Below are 23,410 nucleotides of genomic sequence, written 5' to 3' on the forward strand. Positions count from 1 at the left end.
CAGCTACTTGGGAGGCTGAGGCAGACTTGCTTGAACCTGGGAGACGGAGGTTGCAGTGAGCTGAGATCGTGCCACTGCACTCCATCGTGAGTGACAGAGCAAGACTCCGTCTACCAAAAAAAAAAATACAGAGGCCAATGGACACTTGGCCGGCAGGCTGAAGAGAGGCCTTGAGCACCTTAGGAGTGCTTGGACCAGGTCATCTTCAAGCTTCCTAAAGTCTTTTCCACCTTGAGCCTTGAGCTGTTCGATGCTAATTGACATATGTCCCCACCTGGTCTAAAACAAAGGGTTTGAAGTGGCTTTTGGACACACATAAGATTTTGGGATGGTGAGCCAACTGGAATCATTGGGAGGTCATGAGGAGATCAAAGACGAGCCCACCTGGCAAATGGAAACAAAAAGAAAGAAAGAAAAAAAGAATTTGTTAATTCGTTCCAACAAGATTGACATATTAGGAAACAATTTGAGCATCACAAAAATTTTGCATTTTTTTTTTTTTTTTTGAGATGGAGTTTGGCTCTTGTTGCCCAGGCTGGAGTGCAATGGCGCCATCTCGGCTCACTGCAACCTCTGCCTCCCAGGTTCAAGCAATTCTTGTGCCTCAGCCCCCCAAGTAGCTAGAATTACAGGCATGTGCCACCACGCCAGGCTAATTTTGTATTTTTGGTACAGACAGGGTTTCACCACGTTGCTCAGGCTGGTCTCAAACCCCTAAACTTAGGTGATCCGCCTGCCTCTGCTTCCCAAAGTGCTGGGATTATAGGCATGAGCCACCGTGCCCAGCCTGGATTTTCTTTTGGGTGGTTTTGTCAGTGAAAACTCTAGGTTAACATAGAAACCACACCCAACTCGGCAGAGCCACGTAGGAACACACAAAAAGTACACACATGAGCACCTGAAATCTCCATCAGCTTCACCGAGTGTGTTATGGGTTCACCTGCCCTAGTGAGCCTGGTGGCACAATTCCCTCTGATTTCAGACAACTTCTTTCCACCATTTCACAATATCACACAAACTGCCCCCTTCCGACACCCACTTCCACATCAATCTCAAGTATTCTTTAACCATGGGACATCAGTAAAACTGTGCTTCTGTCTTTCTTCGATTTGTATCTTTGGTCTTATGCATTCCTGACAGCGTTTCAGTGTTATGTCACTCATCCCATTTTCTCATAAGCCCGTGGTTTTTCGTTTTGCTGTTGTTGTTTTGTTTTGTTTTTGAGATGGGGTCTCACTCTGTTGCCCAGGCTGGAGTGCAGTCTCAGTAGCTCACTGCAGCCTCAATCTCCCAAGTTCAAGCAATCCTTCCACCTTAGCTTCCCAAGTCGCTGGGACCATAGGTCTGGGCCACCATGCCTGGCTAATTAAAAAACATTTTTTTGCAGACATGGGGTCTTGTTATGTTGACCAGGCTAATCTGGAAACTCCTGGCCTCAAGTTATCCTCCCGCCTTGACCTCCCAAAGTGCTGGCATTACAGGGGTGAGGCCCCAGGCCCAGCAGCCCCATGGTCATGATTGCATAGCTTTGCATAGCATGGTGATATTTAGCCACTCATAAGTTGCATTATAGCAGAAATTACTGTACAGCTATTTCCTGCTTTGTCTTTTGATCAAACCAATGTCTTAACAAAGAACCCCATTCAGGAGTAACAGAAGGCCCACCCAGGCCAAGACTGTGTGCAATTATGAACTTGTGGGGTCGCGGGCAGACAAGGCTGGGGCCTGTTTCCTGACCTCACCCTCCCTCAAGGCCCACAAGTACAGAGGTGCTGTGTTCCTTCCCCATGGCTGCTGGAACAAATGATCACAGCCTGGGGGGCTTCGATCCACAGAAATTGAATCGTCACAGTTCTGGAGCCCAGAAGCCCAGAATCAGGGTGCTGGCAGGGCCACACTCCCTCCGAAGGCTCGAAGAAAGCCTCCCCTGCCCTTCCCCAGCTCCACGTGCTCTTTGGCTTGTGGTGCATCGCACACATCCCTGCTTCGTCATCATTTGGCCTCTTTCCAAGGATGCTAGTTACGGCCCGACCTCACCCTATATGACCTCCTCTTAACTAATTCCATCTCCAAAGACCCTAGTTCCAACTAAGGTCACATTCCAAGGCTCTGGGTACTGTATTTTGGGGGGACACTTCCACTCCCTAAAGCCACCACTGGAAAGAAAGACCATCACGGATCTTCCTGGCAGCCTGTTCACACGCAAATCATACAGCGAGTACCAGCAGGGTTAGGGTGTGCATCCAGGGTGGCGACCTCAGCTCAGCCCAAGCTGAAACTACTCCACCAAAGGGCAGGCAGGTCAGACCCACACATCAGAAAATGCGCCAGAGTTTGCTCAAGTGTGAGGTGAAGGAGTATGAGGCCAGAGCCATCAGGCCAAGGGGACGTGGCCTCTGGGAGAGGAAGAGCAAGGCAGGCTAAATCCAGAAAGTTCCCAGACCCCCAGCTGCCAGCTCAGTTCAAAAATGCAAGGATGGCCCCGATCTGGAGAGGACAGGGCAGGCCTTCCCTCACAACTCCCACCTCCCCTGCAGGGTCTGCGGGGTCCCACCCACCCCAGCTCCCACCTAACGGGGCTCAGCCCTCACCTTCTCACCCACAGGGCCAGGCCTGCCAACAGCTGCTTCACCTGGCCATTCAGCGGCACCCCCACTTCCGTGGCCTGTTCAATCTCTCCATTCCAGTGCTGCTGTGGGGGGACCTCTTCACCCCAGAGCTCTGGGACCACCTGAGCCAACACAAAGCCCCGTATGGCTGGCGGGGGCTCTCTCACCAAGGTAACCCGCGCCCGCTGTCTCTTACCTGCCTTCTGCCTCAGCTTCCTGCTCTTGACCCTGAGGTAGGCCAGGCCTCCCTGCCCTCATAGCACTGGTGATGCAGGGTCTCCCTGTCCCCCTCTCCTCCCAGAAGCCCCAGCTATGCAACTCCTGCCTCACCTCCCTCCTCCGTCCAAGCACCCAGGGGTCAGTGAGACTCCTGGGGCTGCCCCCGCCAGTGGCCCTCACTGTCCTGGGGCCTCCCTGGCAAGAAAGACTGCAGAGTCCAATGGTGGCCAAGGACAGAGGCTGTGGGGCCTCAAACCACCTCACTCACAGTTGCTGCTGCAGGAACCCCCACACTGCAGGCCCAGAGCCCCCTCTACATTATACCTGCACCCAAACCCCCATAGGCCTCTGATTCTTTTCTTTTGCAATATACAGTCTTTTTTATTTTTGAGATGGAGTCTCACTCTGTCACTCAGGCTGGAGTGCAATGGCACAATCTCAGCTCACTGCAACCTCTGCCTCCCAGGTTCAAGTGATTCTTGTGCCTCAGCCTCCCAAGTAGCTGGGATTAGGCATGCACCACCACGCCTGGTTAATTTTTGTATTTTTAATAGAGACATGGTTTCACCATGTTGCCCAGGCTGGTCTCGAACTCCTGGCCTCAAGTGATTCGCCCGCCTCACCCCCCCAAAGTTCTGGTATTACAGGTGTGAGCCACCGTGCCCGGCCCAGGCTTTTTTTTTTTTTTGTTTTCTGCGCCCGGAGCGGGGCGCGACCCCTACACCCGGAGTGGGCAGTGAGCCGAGATTGCGCCACTGCACTCCCCCCTTGGGGTTCACGCCATTCTCCTGCCTCAGCCTCTCTGAGTAGCTGGGACTACAGGCGCCCGCCACCACGCCTGGCTAATTTTTTTTTTTTTTTGTATTTTTAGTAGAGACAGGGTTTCACCGTGGTCTCAATCTCCTGACCTTGTGATCCGCCTGCCTCGGCCTCCCAAAGTGCTGGGATTACAAGCGTGAGCCACTGCGCCCAGCCCCGGCCCAGTCTTTTTTAAGCCCTGAACTCACTTCTCTAGGACTAGTCTTAAGAAGATAAGTTATTCAAGTTATTAAGACAAGTGAAGGCCGCCAAGCCCCCTCTTCCACTGTCAGCTTTTCAGTTCTCCCCCCACAGACATCTCCTTCCCCTCCCACCCTCTGTGCTTCTTGGGAGGGGCTAGGGTCAGGCCTCAGGGGAGATGGGGCACCAGAACCAGCCTAGGGAAGGCCCCAGGTGCCCCCGATGCCAGCCCTCCTCATGGCTGCTCCCCATCTGCACCCACAGTCATCGCCTCCACCCTGAGCCTTCTGAACGGCTCAGAGAGCGCCAAGCTGTTTGCCCCGCCCAGGGACCCCCCTCCAAAGTGTATCCGGTGTGCCGTGGTGGGCAACGGAGGCATTCTGAATGGGTCCCGCCAGGGTCCCAACATCGATGCCCATGACTATGTGTTCAGGTATGAGGGGCAGGGGCTGGGGAGGGGTGGGAGGGAGAGTTGCCTGGAGGGTGGGGGTGTCTCCCCCAGGGGCAGTGGGCTATGGCAGCAGTGGCCTGGGCGGAACAGCAGTTGTGACCGGCACACGGGCATGGACAAGGCAAAAACAAGCAGTAGGCCCTGAGGACGGAGCATGGGTGCCCATGCAGGGGACCCAGGAGGAAGCAGCCGCCAGGGCCAGCTCTACCCACTCACAGGGCGTCACCCCTTGAGGTCTGGAGGAGTGGGGGTCTGGCTGACAACTGGGCACCGGTACTGCCGTGGGCAGAAGGAGTGGTCGTACAGAGGCAGGGGGACAGGCCAGGCAGAGCCGTGGAGATGGAAGCAGAACAGACGGCCTGGTGTAACCACAGACACTGACGGGCCTCTGTGCCGACCAGACTCAATGGAGCTGTGATCAAAGGCTTCGAGCGCGATGTGGGCACCAAGACTTCCTTCTATGGTTTCACTGTGAACACAATGAAGAACTCCCTCGTCTCCTACCGGAACCTGGGTTTCACCTCCGTGCCTCAAGGACAGGTGAGGCCTCTGGCGGGCATGCCATTGTGGTTGACAATGGCACCATTGTTCCTGGAGTCCCCTCGGTGGGGGCCACAGGGCTCACACACCCTGGTCCAGTGGATGCAGAGGGGGTGCCAGGACTCTGGATGCACGAGACGGCCACTGAAGGTGAGGCGGGATCTGGTCCCGGACTCCCTGCTGATTCAGGCAGCACAGGACTCCACTGCGGCATGGGATGTGAATGGCCAGCATTTACCGAACGCTTGTGACTTGCCAGGCACTTTACAGAGACCGTGCAACCCATGGTTTTTCTGGTGCGGGGATAAAAGCCTGGCGCCTTTCATTCAGTGAGTCAGCGGTAGGGTCAGGATTTGAACTTAGAGTACCCCCCACCTCGAGAGCTGGCATTCTTTGGGGAGCTCAGCCTGTCCTAGCAACTCCCAGGGAAGGGGATTTATGGAGTTCCTCCTCCTAGCATGTTACAGGGCACACACACGGTCACCACAGCAGCCCTGAGTGGGACCCGTGTACCCATTTCCAGATGACAAAGCAGAGACGCTGAGAGGTTCAGGAACGTGTCCAAGGTCACCCAGCTGGAACCATCTAGATCTAGGACCCTCTGACCCCAGCTCTGGGGTTGTTTCCATTTCCCCACACTGGCCCCTGGAAGAATGATGTGTGGCCTCTCGAAATCTCACAATAGTCCTGTGTAGGAAACTGAGGGTCAGAGACACTGAGGGACGTGCCCCAAGTGGCAGCCAGTGCATGGGAGCCAGCATCTGGCCCTACCTGCCGGCCTCCAGGTTCCTCCACCCACACCCAAGGGTCGTAACTGAAAGCTTCCCTCCTCAGGTGCTGTGGGTGCCACATGCAGGGTTAGGGGGATCCCAAGAAAAGGGGATCTGCAGTGCCAGAGGAAGCTGAGTTGGGTTTCTAGAAGCTTCCTCCCCTGACCAGAGGCTTAAGGAGTGTCCTACCATAGCGTCTACGCCACACTGAGTCCTCACACTAGAACCTCTCTTCTGCAAAGCGGAACAAAATAGAGCAGCTTTAGACTTTTGTTTTGTTTTGTTTTGAGACAGAGTCTCACTCTGTCACCCAGGCTAGAGTGCAATGGTGCAATCTCAGCTCACTGCAACGTCTGCCTCCTGGGTTCAAGCGATTCTCCTGCCTCAGCCTCTCAAGAAGCTGGGATTACAGGCACACACCACCACACCCGGCTAATTTTTGTATTTTTAGTGGAGATGGGGTTTCACCATGTTGGCCAGGCTGGTCTTGAACTCCTGACCTCAAATGATCCGTCTGCCTCGGCCACCCAAAGTGTTGGGATTATAGGCGTGAGCCACCGTGCCCGGCCTTAGTTTCAGTGTAGCCACAGTACGTGTATGAGTTATCTATTACTGTGTAACAAATGACCTCAAAACTTGGTGGCTTTAAACAACAAACATTGATTATCTTGTGGTTTCAATAGGTCAGGAATTTGCCGGGAGCTTACTGGGAGGTTTTGGCTCAGGTGCAGATCATGGGCTGCATCATGTGAGAGACCCAAAAGCTTGACTGGGGCTGACATCAAGGTGGCGTCTCACAGGCCCTTGCCACTTGGGCCCCGTAGGCTATTTGAGTGTCCTTACGACATGGCAGCTAACTTCATCCAGAGTGAGTGATCTCAGAACGTAAAGGAAGCCACAGCACCTTTTATGACCTAGTCTCTAAGTCACACACCATCACTTTCCTCTTCATCAGAAAAATCCTGTGCATGAGTGGCTAAGCCCAGCCCATACTCCAGGGGATGGCAATTGGGTGCCACCTCCTGAAGGAGCATTAGAGGATTTGTGGACCTACACTGAAACCAGTACAGCACCTCTGGGTGGGAATGAAAGGTATTTAAGGGAAATTCTCCAGTCGGCTCAGGAGGCAAGGTTGGGTGGAGGGCTGTCCACACTGAGCAGCTAAACATAGCCTGGTTCCCCTCCGGGCTCATTGTCTCTGTTCTCACAGGACCTGCAGTATATCTTCATCCCCTCAGACATCCGTGACTATGTGATGCTGAGATCGGCCATTCTGGGCGTGCCTGTGCCTGAGGGCCTAGATAAAGGGGACAGGTGAGCAGCCAGGCTGTGGTGGTGTGGGGTATGGCGGAGGGGCAAGGGGCACTACGGTCATCTCCTTTTTGCTCCCAGGGCCCATCATGGGGTAAGAGGAGGTGGGTGAAGGGCAGCAAGAAAAGCCCTAAGAATTCAATCATCCCCAATGATTCACATAACTCAGCACTGGGAAATTCTACTTTTTGTCTACCCTTGGAAAGCCCAGGTGACCCTCCGGGTTCCCAGTAGCCCTCTGGGGGCAGTGGGCTTGGGGGGCGGGAGAGGCAGCTCTTCTGAATGAGGCAAGCAGGTCTGGCTCCCCGGCTTCGGGCTGTGCTCTCCCTGCCCAGCCCAGCCGCCAGCGGCTCCAGGTCACAGACTGGGCCAGGTCTGCTGTCCCATTGAGCACACTGGGCTGGAAACGAGAGTCGGGGCCAGTCTGGGCCACTCCTCCTGCTGGGCATCCTTCCCAGGGTCATGCCCGTGAAACGGGAACGGGAGAGCAGACTCGAGGCCCAGCATCCTGAGAGGAGGAAACAATGGGCCCTTTTGTCTTCTTTCCCACCTTCCTGCACAACAGGCCTGGGTCCAGCGCTCTTGAGCCACGACCTGACCCTCATCTGAACCTCCTCCCGGGGGTTCTGAGACAATTTCTTGTCCCTGAGATCAGGTCCCTAAAAATCGATGCCACTGCAGTGGCCCAACCAGCCCTCCTATCTTGGGGGTCTCGCTGAGGACATCTTGCCCACCCCCCACAGAGCGGCTTTACAGGTGGTCCTTATGGGTTAAGGGCTCTAAAGCCAGGCCTTCCCCACCCCCCACCCCCGCCCCCGGTGATTACCCAACAATTGCTTCCACTGCTGGTCTGAGCTGGGCTTTGTGACACGCTGGGCTTGGGCCCTTGGGGGCTGCCTCAGAGACATCGGGTGGACCTAAGCCTCCCCAACACCAATGAGCTCCCCTTCCCACACCCCTAATCCGTCCCCTACCCAGTCTCCCTCCCAGTCCCGTTCCAACAACATTGTCACCCCACCAGGCCAGCAGCCTCACGAGAGTGCCGGAGGCTCAGCCCCTTCCCCCTCCCCCACGCGGGGGTCTTCCTCCCGACCCCTCTCCCACCCTCCCACCCCAAATGCCTCACAGCCCTCTTCCCGGACTTCCTCCCTGAACCCCAGTCCTCAGGTCCAACACGTGCCCCGTGGGGCTACCCAAACCGCCACCCCACCCACCTCCAAATCTCCCTCCCAGTCTGGTTTCAAATCTATCTCTCGAAACCCTTCCCTAACCCCCGCTGTGCCCCCCAAGTCCTTCTTCTACAGCCCTGCCACCTCATCTTCCTATATCGGGCCAATTCAGAACATCCCATCCTATATCACCCCCTATGTGCCCCGCTTTCTGAAGGAGCCCCCCTTTTTCCAGCCCCCCACAGCACCACTTCCCCAAAACCCATGCTTTGCCTGTCCCTCTGCCTGCCCTGCCCGGAAGCCCCCACCCCCTCCTGACTCGCTCTACTTACCTCTCCTTCCCCCGCCCCCCCACCACCCCCAGTTTCACTGCCCCTTCCCAACTCCCCCAGGTCTGTTCATGCCCCCCTCCTCTCTCTCCTACACCCCGCCCGTGGAGGTCCTGGTGAGCGGGAAGCCGCACGTGGTCCCCACCGTACTGCCTGCCACCTTCTACACCCCCTTCTCCCGCTACTACTCCCAGCCCCGCTCCTACCGCTCAGGGTACCGCGGCTACTCCGGCGCCCTGACCCTCTCCTCCATCTCCTCCTTGCAATGCGACGGCTCTGGGCGCTCTGTCCACTTCTATCATGGGTCCTAGGCCGCACACCTATTTCGGACCAGAAGCCTCTGCCAGTAAATTCAGGCTGCTACATCCGGACTTCATCAGCTACCTGACAGAAAGGTACGGAGTGGTGTGCCTTAAGAACAGCGTCCCCTTCCTTCCCCCTTTTACACACCCAGCCCACATCCAGGCAGCGCCCTCGCACGAGCCCCACGCACTGACCGATAACCAGAGCTCCACTGTCCCGAGTGCTGCGTGCAAAGCACTGTCACTTCATTTACTGTTTTATTTAGCACCTTGATAGAGGGAGTGTGATACATGTCAGTCACCAGGAAATGGACAGGAAATTCAGGATCTAACTCAAGGAGGTTTATTTACTAGGGACTGTTCACAAAGGCACAGACTGGGAGTTGGGGGAAAAGGTGCACAGCAGCAGTGGGGCTGTCAGCAGTGGGACATCAGAACCTTCAGGCCCAAACACAGCCAACACAAGGTGCGGGGAGGAACCCAGGGAACAGCCTCAACCCCCTTCCCTCCCTCCCCTCCCTCCTGCCAGGGGTTCTCAATGTGGATGTGCATATATATGGTCCTCATTTGGGGTTGTCACAAGGGTGGTGGGGGCAAGTGCCATCAGTGGGTAGAGGCCAGGGATGCTGCTGAACATCGCAAGAAGCACCTGGCCCCAAGTGTCAATAGCACTGAGACTGAGAAACCCTGCTGTGGACCAGAGGCTCGAATCCCAGGGCAGGGAGCAGTTGGAGAGGGGTGTGTGGATCTGGGGAGGCAAATGAAGCCCCTCTAATTAGTCCTGTGCTACAGAGGCAGACAGGCTCTGAGAGGTCAGGTGATCGGCCTGGCACAGTTTGATGTGAACTCGGGCCTGAGGGCAGAGCCCGTGGTCACACCCTGGCTTCACTCTTGGACTGTGTGGGTCCAGTTACAGGGTCTGAGCTCCCTGTCCCTCACATGATTCCTACTGAATCAAGATGTGGAGTAGAGAGAAACTGCAGTCTCAGGCTAAATAAACAGGCCACCTATGCCCTTGGCAGTGTGGTTACTTAGTAGCTTGGGGTGAAAACAGGCTGTTGCCGAAAGGGGGAAGGATTTCACCTGCGGTTCCTTTCTCACCTCCCCCGCCACCCCCACACCCCAACCTTACCTAAGATCTCAAAGATCTTTGTATTTAGTCCACTTGGACCAAATAAAGAACTGATTGGAGTAGAAGGCCCTGAGTTTTTGAAGTTTTCCCACCTATTTGAATGTGTAGTTGTGAAGTGTGATGTAAAGCCATCAAGCTAGTGAGCTGAAACGTCTCTTTTTGCTTCCAGGTTCTTGAAATCAAAGTTGATTAACACAAATTTTGGAGACCTATATATGCCTAGTACCGGGGCTCTCATGCTGCTGACAGCTTTGCATACCTGTGACCAGGTAAGAGGCTTCTCTTCCAGAAGCCCATGCCGGCAGAACACAGGAGAACAGAACCCAACAGGATCCCCTGATATCCCTTACCTTGGAGCTGGGACTCTGGGCCTCTGTTCGTGGAATCCCCAGCTCCAAGAGTGCTGCTGGTGCTGCTCACTTCCTTGCCCACAACCCAGGGGCCTTTGAAGGACAGGTCCTGGGCCAGCCTTGCCTTGGCTCCTGACATCTGCCCCAGGCTTCCTTCTTTCACTCTTCTCCAAGGCAGCCACTCAATATGGCACTGAAGGCTCAAATCATCAAACTGCCCTTGTGAAAGCCAATCTCCTCAACATACTGGGCCAAATAGGGACATTCTTTTATGGGGACATCCTAGAGCTGGGGTGGGGCAGCAGGTTTAGCCTCCCACACGCAACTACTTTGAAATCACCATAAGAGTCATTCCTGATGGGATGTGACCCATGTGAACCTCGTGGAGGCAGGGGCCAAGCAGCAGCTTTCAAGGAGAGGCCATGACCCACGCTAAAGCTGGTATGGAGAGCTGGAGGCCAAATGCCTCTCCACGACTCAGGCCTACATCTTTTCCCTCTTTTTTGAGATAGGGTCTCAACTCCGTCACCCAGGCTTAAGTGCAGTGGTGTGATGATACTCCCGCCTCAGCTTCCCAAGTAGCCAGGATCACAGGCATGTACTGCCACGCCCAGCTCACTTTTTTTTTTTTTTTTTTTTTTTTACTTTTTGTAGAGACAGGGTCTCACCATATTGCCCAGGCTGGCCTCAAACTTCCAAGCTCAAGCGATCCTCCCACCTCAGCTTCCCAGCGTTGGGATTACAGGCGTGAGCCACCACACTGGGCCTTTTCCTATTCTGATGCAGGAGTGTCTTGACTGCAGTCCCCAATTAGGATGGGGAGAGAGTAGTAATGGGCTTTTGCCTCCACCCTCGAGTTCCAAACCCAGCTCTGGCAATCACCAGTTATGCCAAGTGGGGACACAGTGAGTCACCCCTGAATCCATCTCCCCACTTGCTAAGTGGGAATAAGCCCTAGACCATTATCCTTACCTCAGCAGGGGGACACCTTTCTAAACTCATGTCACTTCACCCAAGTGTCTGTACACACTAGACGCTCAATAAATACTAATCCAATGACTATCCTTGCCCAGGTCAGTGCCTATGGATTCATCACAAGCAACTACTGGAAATTTTCCGACCACTATTTCGAACGAAAAATGAAGCCATTGATATTCTATGCAAACCACGATCTGTCCCTGGAAGCTGCCCTGTGGAGGGACCTGCACAAGGCCGGCATCCTTCAGCTGTACCAGCGCTGACCCCAAGGCACTGAGCCCTTTGTTTCTTCAAGAGTTGCGTCCCTGATCCTCTCAGCTAGCCAAAAGCTTTTTTCTTAACTTTTCAATCTTCACCTTCCCTTCTTGCCAACAGAGGGCACTGGGGTGAATTCACAATTATCATTGAAGTCTGTTCAATGTAGGACACCCCAGCTTGTCCCTGGCTCATCCAAGAAAACTCTTCTGTATCTAAAACAATCAATCTTGGCCAAGGGAAAATGGACTGCTTTGCTGGATTTGCACTGAGCAACTTCAGGAAATGTCGGTGGAGTGTTCAGTAAGATCAAACAGCAGTCCAGGTCAAAGACAAACACAAACGCTCCAGCCCAAATCCTCCTGGTGGCACATCCTACCCCAGAGGCTAAAGTGATTCAAGGACTCCAGGACCCCTCTTAAGAGCCTAAGAACATGATAGGCTTACTTCTGCTCCATAATAAAGTGGGAGAAAAAAGCCAGAATATAACTTAAGACTAGATAACTGCGTACATGATGGACCACGGTTTTTTTTTTGGCTGGGTAGAGAAATCATATAAAACGCAGGCTGTTTAGCATGGAGATCACTCTCAGAACACTGGGAGGGTCTGGCACTTGATGGGGGTTAGTTGCTTGGCAGCCTGCCACTGAGAGAAGTCCCATTAGAGATGTATCACCACCTTGCCACCAACAGGATGATGTTATCAGGTAATAAACCTTCATCCTCGTATCATGGCTTCAGTAAATTTGAACTTAGCTGACGGTAGTTTCCCAATTTTATTGTAAGTGGTTTTAAATAAGTCTCATCCAAACAAGTTATCACACAGCACTTAACCAAGCCCTGGGATTTACTGTCTTGATGACTACATGGCTTTGCACAGTCTGAGATGCTTCAGTGTGCAAGGCAGCAGCTGGGGGGGGAGGGGAGTCTTCACAGGGACAGCTGGCAAGAGACTTCCCGAGGCACATCGATCATGTTGGTCAATTTAGGGCATGTCTGGTTCTGTAGCTTTGAAAGGTGGATTCTTTCTATTAGCACACTTTACAAGAGGGATGGGGATTAACTCAGTCACCAGAAACGAAACGCCACTTCAGAAATTCAGAGACCTCTGATCAACAGAACAGACATTTGGGCTTTAATTGCTAAAGCAGCTACCTACTTGGGGAAACCATGGCATTCTGCTGCCTGGACAGCAGGAATTAAGAGAGATTTCAGAGTTGCTGGCACGAGGACAAAGCCTCTCAGCTCGCTTCACCTTGGCAACCTTAAACAGTCCCTCCTTGGTCTCCATGATAGCAGTATGTTCCTTTGGATAGAATACTTGGTTTGGAAAGAATGTAGTCAAATGTAAGATTGTAAGTACCCCTCAACAGTCACAATCCATCCTAGTATCTTATATAGTGATCTTTTTTTTTTTTTAATTTACAAAAGAGGTTTATTGGACTTACAGCTCCACATGGCTGGGAAGGCCTCACAATCATGGCAGAAGGTGAAAGCCACGTCTCACATGGCAGCAGATAAGAGAAAAAAAGGAAGTGATCTTTTAGTAAAGAAACCTGAGACTGGTAGTGGGCTTGGAGCCAGAGGATCGCTTAAGTCCAGGAGTTCGAGACCAGCCAGGGTAACAAATTGAGACCCCAACTTTAAAATTAAAAAACAAAAGAAAAAATAGCTGGGTGTGGTGGCTCACACCTGTAATCCTAGCACTTTGGGAGGCTGAGGCGGGCAGATCACGAGGTCAGGAGATAGAGACCATCCTGGCCAACATGGTGAAACCCAGTCTCTACTAAAGAAGGTACGCGCCTGTAGTCCCAGCACTCGGGAGGCTGAGCCAGGAGAATTGCTTGAACCCGGGAGGCAGAGGTTGCAGTGAGCCAAGATTGTACCACTTCACTCCAGCCTGGCGACAGAGTGGAACTCCGTCTCAAAAATAAACAAAATAAAATAAAATAAAGCAAAAACATAAAATGTAAAAAAAAAGGGGGGGGGGAAGGAAGCTGATTGCCTTGGCGAGTCAACGCTGGGTGTTTTCTGACCACTATTTGAAACAAAAAAGGAAATCACTGATATTCGATGCAAAGATCTGTTCCTGGAAGCCACTCTGCGGAGACACCAGGAGAACTTTTATCAATCCTTCATTGATTTGAAGTAAAAGTGCTAAAGCAATGGTTGTGGGTGGCAACCCATTAGCAGATCACAAAATCAATGTAGTGGGTAACTAAAAAAGAGAAAACACAAGATGGCATCCTGTGTAACTGGGGTTTTAAGCATTACTCTCTGAAACTCATGGCATCAGTTTCCTCTTAGGCGCTTCCAGCAGAGTATAATCATGTTCATTTCAGTTTACAATCCTTGCAGTCCCAGCGATTTGTGAGATTATACCCAGAACATCCACAGTGGAGGTCTGAAAATGTTCTTAGATGTACTCTAATTTCACTAACTGCCAAAAGGTTTTCCAGAATAATCTCAGTTGCTTCATTCCTTTAAAGGTGAAGCCCGAAGAATGCATGGCGATCACTTTAGAAGAACAATTAGGGCCCGGGCGCGGTGGCTCACGCTTGTAATCCCCGCACTTTGGGAGGCCGAGGCGGGCGGATCACAAGGTCAGGAGATCGAGACCACAGTGAAACCCCGTCTCTACTAAAAAAATACAAAAAATTAGCCGGGAGTGGTGGCAGGCGCCTGTAGTCCCAGCTACTCGGAGAGGCTGAGGCAGGAGAATGGCGTGAACCTGAGAGGCAGAGCTTGCAGTGAGCCGAGATTGCGCCACTGCACTCCAGCCTGGGCGACAGAGCGAGACTCCATCTCAAAAAAAAAAAAAAAAGAACAATTAGCAGCAGAGGCAGGGCTGTGCTGATCCCATCTGGCATCGCTGGGAGCTAACCTATAAAACAGAAGAATAATTTGAAGTGACAGCCAAGGAAGTGACTCAAAACTGAATGCTATATAACAACAACTAATTTGGGAGAAAAAGGCAGTCAGTCTAAGAGCACTCGTCTCACCACCAGCAGGCATGTGCGCGTTGGGGGAGCGTAACGGGGCACTATCACATCATTTTGGTGCAGGCTGGTGGGGATCCAGGATGACTCATTTTAAGGAGACAGTACCTCTGAGGGAGCAGTTTCTGGTAAGAGGCCAGTAAACAACTATCAGAAAGCACTCCCTGTGGATATAAACATTTCAAGTCAAATCTTCTGGTTTACTTGAGTTCTGTAGTCAAGTCCACTCAGCAGACAATAACCACTTGATAAGCTGCCCTTTTCACTGTTTTACTTGCAGGCTGTAAACTACTGGGGCCAGTTTTTAGGCTCATTAAATCTCACCCAGTATACAGCTTCTTTGGTGTCCAGCAAAAACACAAACTTAAATACAAAGAATTTGCATACACCTCCCATTTCAACAGAAAAGAAACGCAATCTGTGTGCATTTCAAGCCTGGCATTCCAATGGGAACAAAGCTGGGCACCCCACCCTCCAGCACCACTTGGCTTCTTTCTTGCTGGCATGTCAGTCATGACATTCAGACAGGATCTAAGCTACAAACTTAGGAGACCTCCCTGGCGTCCTTAACAAAGCACATAGAAACCAAACAGCCGTGGTTTCCCCTAAATGTCAGCACCCTGGAGCAGAGGCGAGGTCAGTCATTAAGCATTCTCATTGCCACAAGCTGGCATACACCCTACATTCCAATCTGTTTCTAAGAGCACATTCATTTTCTTGAAATATGTAACAAGCACTTTCATTCCACGATAAGGGTATAAATCAAATCCTGGGCACTTGTGCATTTCTACCACCTCATACAGCCTGTACCCTCAGAGCCATAATCAAAGGCCTAGAGAAAGCAGGACAATCACTCATTTGCTTTTCATGTTTTAGAGGAATGATACTCTAGACTGGGCTCTCAGCAGGATATGCTGAGGGAAAAAAAAAAGGGGGGGGGAAAACAAAAACAAAAAAACCATGGAGCCAAACCCTTAAGCCTCAGAATAGATTACTTCCCTCAGTCTAGATTTTCAGACAGGGATAACTAACCATCATAGGCTTGTGGGACTTCTTAGGGATATGAAAGATGTAAACAAAGCTTACAAACAGGAAAGCAATCATTTCACTTGTTTCCGGCAAAGCAGTTCAGTTTCGTCTCTTATTGCAGACACCTAGCAACAAAACGCTACTAAAGTCTCCCTGCCCCTTGGCATCCATTGCTTTAAGTCCAGAGCAGGGGAAGCAAAAAAGATTACCACTCTCCCAAACCAAACCAAGCCTGTTTACCAGTTCATCTACTTACATGCATTAAAGACATGGCACTTTGGGTCCGGGGTCCAGGTCCTGGTTCAGGGCAGCTGCCACACGGTGGCTACTAGAGGATCCTTTTCCGGCTTTGGAAACTGAGGCTGACTGCACCTGGGAAGGAAGAGAAATTAAGAAAAAAAACTACGTAAGAAGATACACGCAGAGTAACTCTCAAGTAGCTTAAAATTTCTGTAAGGCAAACTTGGGAAACTGAGTTTCAGACATTCAAATTCCACACAGAAAGGCCTTTCTTTGCCTTCAGACAGGGATAACTTGACATCATCATGGACTCAGCTCCCACCAACCTGCTGGCCCATAGCACTAACCGCCACAGCACGTGCAAACTATTTTTTTCTTATCAAATTGTTCACTTCTTTCATGCAAACTCTTTGTGGAGCAAGCATGTGACTTTCAGTTTTTTTTTTTTTTTGAAACATAGCTTCACTCTTGTTGCCCAGGCTGGAGTGCAGTGACGTGATCTCGGCTCACTGCAACCTCCACCTCCCAGGTTCAAGTGATTCTCCTGCCTCAGCCTCCCAAGTAAGTTGGGATTACAAGCATGCGCCACCACGCCAGGCTAATTTTGTATTTTTGGTAGAGACGGAGTTTCTCCATGTTGGTCAGGCTGGTCTCGAACTCCCAACCTCAGATGATCCACCTGCCTCGGCCTCCCAAAGTGCTGGGATTACAGGTGTCAGCCACCGTGCCCTCCAGGCTTTCAGTTTTTTAAGACAGAGGATTAGAGATTTGCCCAAGAGCTACTTAAAAATAGCCAGCACTATAATCTCACTATAATAAAATCCTTGCACTAAAAACGGATGAGATCATCTATTTCAAGCTTGTCTAACCCACAGCCTGCATGTGGCTCAGGACAGCTTTGAATGCAGCCCAACACAAACTTATAAACTTTAGGACGGCTTTGAATGCAGCCCAACACAAATTTGTAAACTTTTTTAAAACATTATGAGTTTTTTTTTTTTTTTTAGCTCATCAGCTATCATTAGTGTTAGTATATTTTATGTGTGGCCCAAGACAATTCTTCCAATGTGGCACAGGGAAGCCAAAAGATTGACACCCCTGATCTAGTTACTACCCATTTGCTCTTGGACTGGCCACATGATTCCTGGACTCCACTCCAGAGCCATTCTCACCCATGCCTGGAGGTGAGGCCCAGGAATGTGTATATTTTAACACTTTGTAGGTGGCTATGATGTAATAGTCAAGTTTGGAAATCACTAACCCTGTTTCACAAATGAAACAAGACTCTGGTGAGAAAATTGGCTGAGACTAGAGCTCAGATCTCTAATTAGCCTAATGTGTGGTATACAGGAGTTTCTCAACCTCAGCTCTACTGACATACTGGGTGGATCAATTATTCCTCATGCAGGCTGTCGTGTGCATTGTAGGATATTTATTTATTTATTTATTTACAGAGTTTCGCTCTTGTCGCCTAGACTGGAGTACAATGGTGCGATCTCAGCTCACTGCAACCTCTGCCTCCTGGGTTCAAGAGATTCTCCTGCCTTAGTCTCCCAAGTGGCTGAGATTACAGGTGCCCGCCACCACACCCAGCTAATCTTTGTATTTTTAATACAGACAGGGTTTCACCATGTTGGCCAGGCTGGTCTCAAACTCGAACTCCTGACCTCAGGTGATCCACCCACTTCGGCCTCCCAAAGTGCTGGGATTACAGGCATGAGATAAATATCCAGGCCCGGCCAGGGTATTTATTAATGGTAGCATTCACCAAATGCCAGGAATACCATCCCTCCCCAGTTCACAACTGCCAGTCTAACTCAGTAACTGCTTGTATAACTTTGGGCAAGAGAACTCTCTACGCCTCACTTTTACTTACTCAGCAGCAGAGTAGGGAAAAAAATTTACCTCATATGGGGTTGATATTAGAAATACTATTTATGGCCGGGCGCGGTGGCTCACGCCTGTAATCCCAGCACTTTGCGAGGCTGAGGTGGGCGGATCACCTGAGGTCGGGAGTTCAAGACCAGCCTGACCAACATGGAGAAACCCCGTCTCTACTAAAAATACAAAATTAGCTACGCGTGGTGGTGCATGCCTGTAATCCTAGCTACTTGGGAGGCTGAGGCAGGAGACTAGCTTGAACCCAGGAGGCAGAGGTTGTGCTGAACCAAGATCGCACCATCGCACTCCAGCCTGGGAAACAAGAGCAAAACTCTGTCTCAAAACAAACAAAAAATACTCTTTGTGAGAGTATTGGCAAGGACCCTATCAAAAGGAATTCCATACTACTTCCATTATCTGGGCAATCATAACCCTGGAAGACCAACACATCCCCAAAACTAACAAACCAATACTTACAGGGTACCATAAGCATATTCAAGTCTATGAAAGAAGTAAAAATCTCACCATTTACAGAAACTTCATCATGAAGATCCTTACACTTAACACCTTAAGGTGATGGGTTTTCACATGACTGCTTTCAAGGCCACAGCCAACACCTTTAATCTAAAAGAGAAGGATAACAGGCTTCATTCTAACAGAAACCACCTTAAAGTTTATTCTCCAGATTTGTATTAAACAGCTGAGCCTCAGCAAGTCAGACCTCCTCACAAAAGATACCATTTCAGACAGGGATAACTTTAAATCATCCTCAGCTCAGCCAATAACAAAGATTCCTAAATCCCAGCGATCCAAAATTCATTTGCCATGTCTCTTTCATCCCTGCATGCCCTAACGAGGATCCACGTTGGTTACAATGACACCTAGTGGCCCCAAATTACACGGGCAAAGACCCTACTCATTTTTATCATTAAAATAATTAGCATTCTGAATTCTGAGTAATTTCTTACCATAGCTGGCTTGTATGTCAACACGTATTCTCACACTTGAACTTCAGAATAAAGCAGGAGGTGAATGTATGTGATAGCACCAACTGTGCTTTCTCATTTCTAGTGACCACTCAGGCCCTGCCTGCATCCACTCTTACTCATGTTAGGGCTCCATCCATTACTCTGGTCCTTCAACCTGGCGCTCTGCTTTTCCCCGTCTCTGCAGATGCCAAACAAAGAAAGGCCTCTGGGGAAGGAAAAAAATGCTCGTTGTTAAAACTACGGCTTTCCAGAAGTTTACAATCCTATTGGCTCCTATCTGTAAAGTTAACTAGAAACTACCGATTGGGGCCGTCCTCAAGGCACTCCAAGTGGAATCACGTCTTCACACGTTAACACTCCTGATGCTGAATTAAGAACCACCATCGTCAGAGTTTGCCCGTGCGCGGGCACCGAAGACCCCTGGGCATGCAGGCTCAGCACACGCGCGGCGGAGACGCACGGGGCTGCCCAGGTTGTTAGGCGCTCTCCCCCGCAGAAGCCGGCCCTATGACGCCGAGGACGGGCTTGAGCTTTCTCCCTTCACATAGTAGCATTTTCTCGCCGTTTGGAAAACATTTTCTCATCCAGTACTTTTAACCCTCCTAACCACCCTATGAGGGAGAAACCGAGCTTATCGTCACCACTTCATCTCTGAGGAAGGGAAGCCAAGTCTGTTAGTGTCGTGTCAAGGAAGACCCCGTTTTCCCACTCAGTCAGCCTTACCATCATCACTAAAGGCCTGAGGCTGCTCGCCGTGCTCAACACCGACGGGAGCGGCCATGACTTCCAGCCACGCGGCCGACCTCGAAAAAAACGCGAGGCCGCGCCTGCGCGCAAGTCTTCTCGGCAATCTCTCCGGAACGCTCGCGATGTTGAGAAAGGGCTGATGGGAAATGTAGTTCAAAACTGCGGCGGCGGGGGGCTAGCCGCGTCCTCAGCGCGATCCTGGAGGTGGGGGTAAGGTGGTGGCGGCCACCAGGGGCAGTGGAGGGTCCGGAGTGGGAAACTAGGCCTGTGAAGAACCACGGCTGTCAGCAAACGAAGCTGGAGGTTCACTTCTGCCAGAAAGTCATTGAGCTTCAGCACAGTTTGTCCCTGGTCGAGACTGGGGAAGCACAGAAAGTTCGAAGGGGCAGGGACGGATGAGGAAACCGGGGCTTGGCCGAATATCTTTTTTAATTGTTCTGCGGATTTTATTTGGGGGAGGATAGGGGCATTTAGGGTAGTTCGCCGGGTTAGTGAAGAGGAGAGATTCCGAGGGAATCGTTCAACCTCCCGCTCAGGTGTTTTTAAGTTTGGGGCGAGGCCGGTGAGGCCGAGGCGCGGGCGGCAAGGGGCGCTCGAGAGCGACGGGGCTCGGCCTCCGCGGCTGCCCAGGGGCCCGGGGCCAGTGTGCTTTTCATTCCGAGAAGAGAAAAAAAGGCAAGTGTCACGAGCTGAATTACGAAAAGAACGGAGAATGATGTAACACCCACTGCTCTTCTGAGTGTTATTTTTCAGGCAACCACCTTGGCTTCATTTTTTTTTGTTTCTGGGTTTTTTTGGTTTGTTTTTGAGATAAGGTGTCACCCTGGCACGCAGGCTGGAGTGCAGTGGTGCAATCATAACTTATTGCAGCCTGGACCTCCTGGGCTCAAGTGATCCTCCCGCCTCAGCCTCCTGAGTGGCCGGGACGACAGGCGAGCGCCACCACGCCCAGCTGATTATTTTTATTTTGCAGAGATGAGGTCTCACTATGTTGCCCGGGTTGGTCTCAAACTCCTGGCCACAAGCAGTCCTCCTGTTTTGGCCTCCCAAAGTGCTGGGATTACAAAGGTGAGCCACTGCGCCCGGTCTGGCTTCATTTTTGAAATAAAAATAAGGCAAAAACGACAACAACAATCAGGGCCAGAATTTGCACCTGTTTGAAAGCTAGTTTAAGTTTGCAAGACCAAAAGCCTTTTCTCCATTCCAGTCTCCCCATTCTCATCCACCCATTAACAGTGATCTCTGTGGCCTTCGGTATGGGTTATATTGTCCTGCAGATGGTAATATGTTGCAGACACTTATCTTCAAATTACCACATTTGCTTATGTTTACCTCCTTTCATTTGATTGTAAGCTCTTCAAGAGCAGAAGTCTCTTTTTATTTTTATTTTATTATTATTATTATTTTTTGAGATGGAGTTTTGCTCTTGTTGCCCAGGCTGGAATGCAATGGCATGATCTCGGCTCACGGCAACCTCCGCCTCCCAAGTTCAAGTGATTCTCCTGCCTCAGCTTCCCGAGTAGCTGGGATTACAGGCATGCGCCATCACGCCCAGCTAATTTTGTATTTTTAGTAGAGACAGGGTTTCTCCATGTTAGTCAGGCTCTTCTCAAACTCCCAACCTCAGGTGATCCACCCGTCTCGGCCTCCCAAAGTGCTGGGATTACAGGTGTGAGCCACCACGCCCAGCCTCTTTTTATTTTTATTTTTTTCTTTTTCTTAACAGTGCAGGGTTTGGTATTTACCTGCTATGCCCACAGTAAGTCTTCAGCAAATAATCATTAATTCATTCAGCAGTAATTCTGGCCATTAGGTTTCTCTACCTTACCCTTGAAGACACGTTATTTTGTGTAATACTGAAAGGAAGAATGTGTTCTATCCCTGCAAACATAGTTCCTTTCATTTGACACTTACAGTGGGAATTCTAAGTGTGGAACTTCCCAAAAGCTGCTAGCGGGCTGGTGACCTACTGTAGACAAGATAGTAATGATAGCTAATGCTTCATAGCACTTACCAGGTGCCATTCCCTATATTGATTTCTGTACATGTATGAACTCGTTTAATCCTCACAATGCGGTGAAGTACTACTGTCAGAGGTGTTGGAACCAGATAATTCTGTCTTGAATAGGAGCTGGGTGAAATGAGGCTGAAACCTACCAGGCTGCATTCCCGGACGGTTAAGGCACTCTAAGTCACAGGATGAGATAGGAGGTGGGCACAAGATATAGGTCATAAAGACCTTGCTGATAAAACAGTTTGCAGTAAAGAAGCTCAGCAAAACCAAAACCAAGAGGGCGATGAGAGTGACCTCTGGTCGTCCTCACTGCTACATTCCCACCAGCACCATGACAGTTTATAAACACCATGGCAACATCAGGAAGTTACCCTATAGGTCTAAAAATGGGAGGTGTAACTCACCCCTTGTTTAGGATATAATCAAGAAATAACCATAAAAATGGGCAACCAGCAGCCCTTAGGGCCGCTCTGTGGAGTAGCCTTTTTTTTTTTTGAGACAGAGTCTCCTCTGTCACCCAGGCTGCAGTGGTGCTGCTGTCTCGGCTCACTGCAACCTCCACCTTCCGGGTTCAAGCAATTCTCCTGCTTCAGCCTCCAGAGTAGCTGGATTACAGGCGCCACCATGCCCGGCTAATTTTTGTATTTTTAGTAGCAATAGGGTTTCACCATGTTGGCAAGGCTGGTCTCGAACTCCTGACCTCAAGTGATCTACCTGCCTCAGCCTCCCAAAGTGCTAGGATTACAGGCTTGAGCCACCATGCCTGGCCAAGTAGCCATTCTTTTATTCCTTTGCTTTTCTAATAAACTTGCTTTCACTTTAGTCTATAGACTCACCCCAAATTCTTTCTTGCTCAAGATCCAAGAACCCTCTTTTGGGGTCTGGATCAGGACTCCTCTCCAGTAACACTATCACTGTCCCCATTTTATGGATAAGGAAACGGAAGCACTGGGAAATTCAGTAACTTGCCCAAATTCACATAACCAGTAACTGGCAGGGTCAGGGTTTGCTCCCAGCCTGTAGAATCCATGCTTTTACCACTAATGAATAAGGTGACCTTATGTATAAGGACTTTTGTTTTGGGGGAGGAAGGGAGAAGGAAGAAGATTTTCACGTGTTTGTAGGGGTGGTTGGGGACAAAATCAGAAATGAGGTTGAAAGGAGGAACAATGGGCACCTGCTCTGCCATTTGAGCCACTTCGTGGCAGGAAGAGTGAGGATGGGAGGCTGCAGAGCTGATGTGTGGAAGATGGAGGCTCTGGGCTCTAGCAGGGCTATACTGGGCCTGGATGCCACCCAGTGTATAGTGAGGGCCATTCTTTTTACAGCTCCTCATTCTGCCGCAGGCCACCAAGTCGCTTTCACACCTGACTGGACATCGCTTCCCCAACAGTAGGTTCACGGCAGATGGTGATGCCAGGGCAGCTGGGCAGTGGCCAAGAGGCTGGAGCGAAATACAATGAGAGGCCTTGTGCCGAGCGCATGTAAAGTACACTGTGCAGCCAACCCAGAAATAACTGGGGAGACTTCAGAGAATGCGTCAGAATTCCTGAATGAGCCAGCAAGGGCTCAGAGCTGTTGAGACTGAAATGTGGATGTTACTGTGATCTCATTTGCGCTTGCTGCTGGTGAGAGCTAGGACATTTGAGTTTTACCTACCGTGGAATTATCATACAGCCATTATACCAGGCTAGTGCAGACCTCTATTTATTGACATGGAAAGAGTCACAGTCTAGTGACTCTTTACAAACAGGAAGGCAGAAGTCCCCAGCACTTTTCAGGGACCCAGGCTCTGAGTACAAAGGGAAAGTCCAGTCAGCTGGCCTGCTGTGTTGGGGTGGTCACTGACAGAGTTTAAGACATGGTATCTGAAACCCACGGTAATAGAAAACAGCCTTTGGGCTGGTCGCAGTGGCTCACGCCTATAATCCCAACACTTTGGTTGGCCAAGGCAGGAGGCTCACTTGAGCCCAGGAGTTCAAGACCAGCCTGAGCAACATAGAGAGACCCCCATCTCTACCAATAAAAAATAAAAAATGAAAAACAGCCAGGTGTGGTGGCACATGCCTGTGGTCCCAGCTGGATGGGAGGCTGAGG

The 23,410-nt window shown here is 50.7% G+C and overlaps 2 protein-coding genes, 1 long non-coding RNA gene and 3 other non-coding genes across 7 annotated transcripts in view; 2 read left to right on the forward strand and 4 right to left on the reverse strand.

Moving 5' to 3' along the window:
• ST6GALNAC2 (ST6 N-acetylgalactosaminide alpha-2,6-sialyltransferase 2) overlaps positions 1–11,903 on the forward strand; it is a 19,939-nt gene extending 8,036 nt beyond the window's left edge. Inside the window, exons 3-10 of one of the 2 annotated variants that reach the window (XM_058429168.1) lie at positions 2,606–2,780; positions 4,092–4,260; positions 4,680–4,818; positions 6,799–6,902; positions 8,709–8,792; positions 10,001–10,100; positions 10,836–11,086; positions 11,255–11,903. In XM_058429168.1, coding sequence (XP_058285151.1) covers positions 2,606–2,780; positions 4,092–4,260; positions 4,680–4,818; positions 6,799–6,902; positions 8,709–8,792; positions 10,001–10,100; positions 10,836–11,086; positions 11,255–11,324 — 1,092 coding nt within the window. In that variant the 3' untranslated portion in view covers positions 11,325–11,903. The remainder of the gene's footprint in view (positions 1–2,605; positions 2,781–4,091; positions 4,261–4,679; positions 4,819–6,798; positions 6,903–8,708; positions 8,793–10,000; positions 10,101–10,835; positions 11,087–11,254) is intronic. The other variant, XM_032176912.2, reaches the window with a different exon arrangement.
• On the forward strand, positions 7,778–10,065 carry LOC131381406 (uncharacterized). Its single transcript, XM_058429169.1, has 2 exons — positions 7,778–8,792; positions 10,001–10,065. Exon 1 carries the CDS (start codon positions 7,836–7,838, stop codon positions 8,706–8,708), a length of 873 nt encoding a protein of 290 aa, XP_058285152.1. The 5' UTR covers positions 7,778–7,835; the 3' UTR covers positions 8,709–8,792; positions 10,001–10,065.
• A 13-nt stretch (positions 11,904–11,916) lies between the features above and the next one.
• LOC116483158 (uncharacterized) lies at positions 11,917–19,354 on the reverse strand. Its single transcript, XR_004252189.2, has 5 exons — positions 19,276–19,354; positions 18,532–18,757; positions 18,089–18,187; positions 15,699–15,814; positions 11,917–14,298 (listed from the first exon to the last, which is right to left on the reverse strand). It is a non-coding gene; the product is annotated as an uncharacterized LOC116483158 (long non-coding RNA).
• Positions 15,388–15,459, reverse strand: LOC116484370 (small nucleolar RNA R38). Its single transcript, XR_004252543.1, has one exon. It is a non-coding gene; the product is annotated as a small nucleolar RNA R38 (small nucleolar RNA).
• Positions 15,914–15,997, reverse strand: LOC116484369 (small nucleolar RNA R38). The gene has a single exon (XR_004252542.1). It is a non-coding gene; the product is annotated as a small nucleolar RNA R38 (small nucleolar RNA).
• LOC116484368 (small nucleolar RNA R38) lies at positions 18,264–18,341 on the reverse strand. The gene has a single exon (XR_004252541.1). It is a non-coding gene; the product is annotated as a small nucleolar RNA R38 (small nucleolar RNA).
• Positions 19,355–23,410: the final 4,056 nt, after the last annotated feature.

This window comes from Hylobates moloch, unplaced genomic scaffold (genome assembly GCF_009828535.3).
Source record: "Hylobates moloch isolate HMO894 unplaced genomic scaffold, HMol_V3 SCAFFOLD_15, whole genome shotgun sequence".
Classification (NCBI taxonomy): Eukaryota; Metazoa; Chordata; class Mammalia; order Primates; family Hylobatidae; genus Hylobates; species Hylobates moloch.

Coding starts and splice junctions, on each gene's coding strand:
- LOC131381406 (XM_058429169.1), top strand. CDS start 7,836: ATGAGCTCCCCTTCCCACACCCCTAATCCGTCCCCTACCCAGTCTCCC.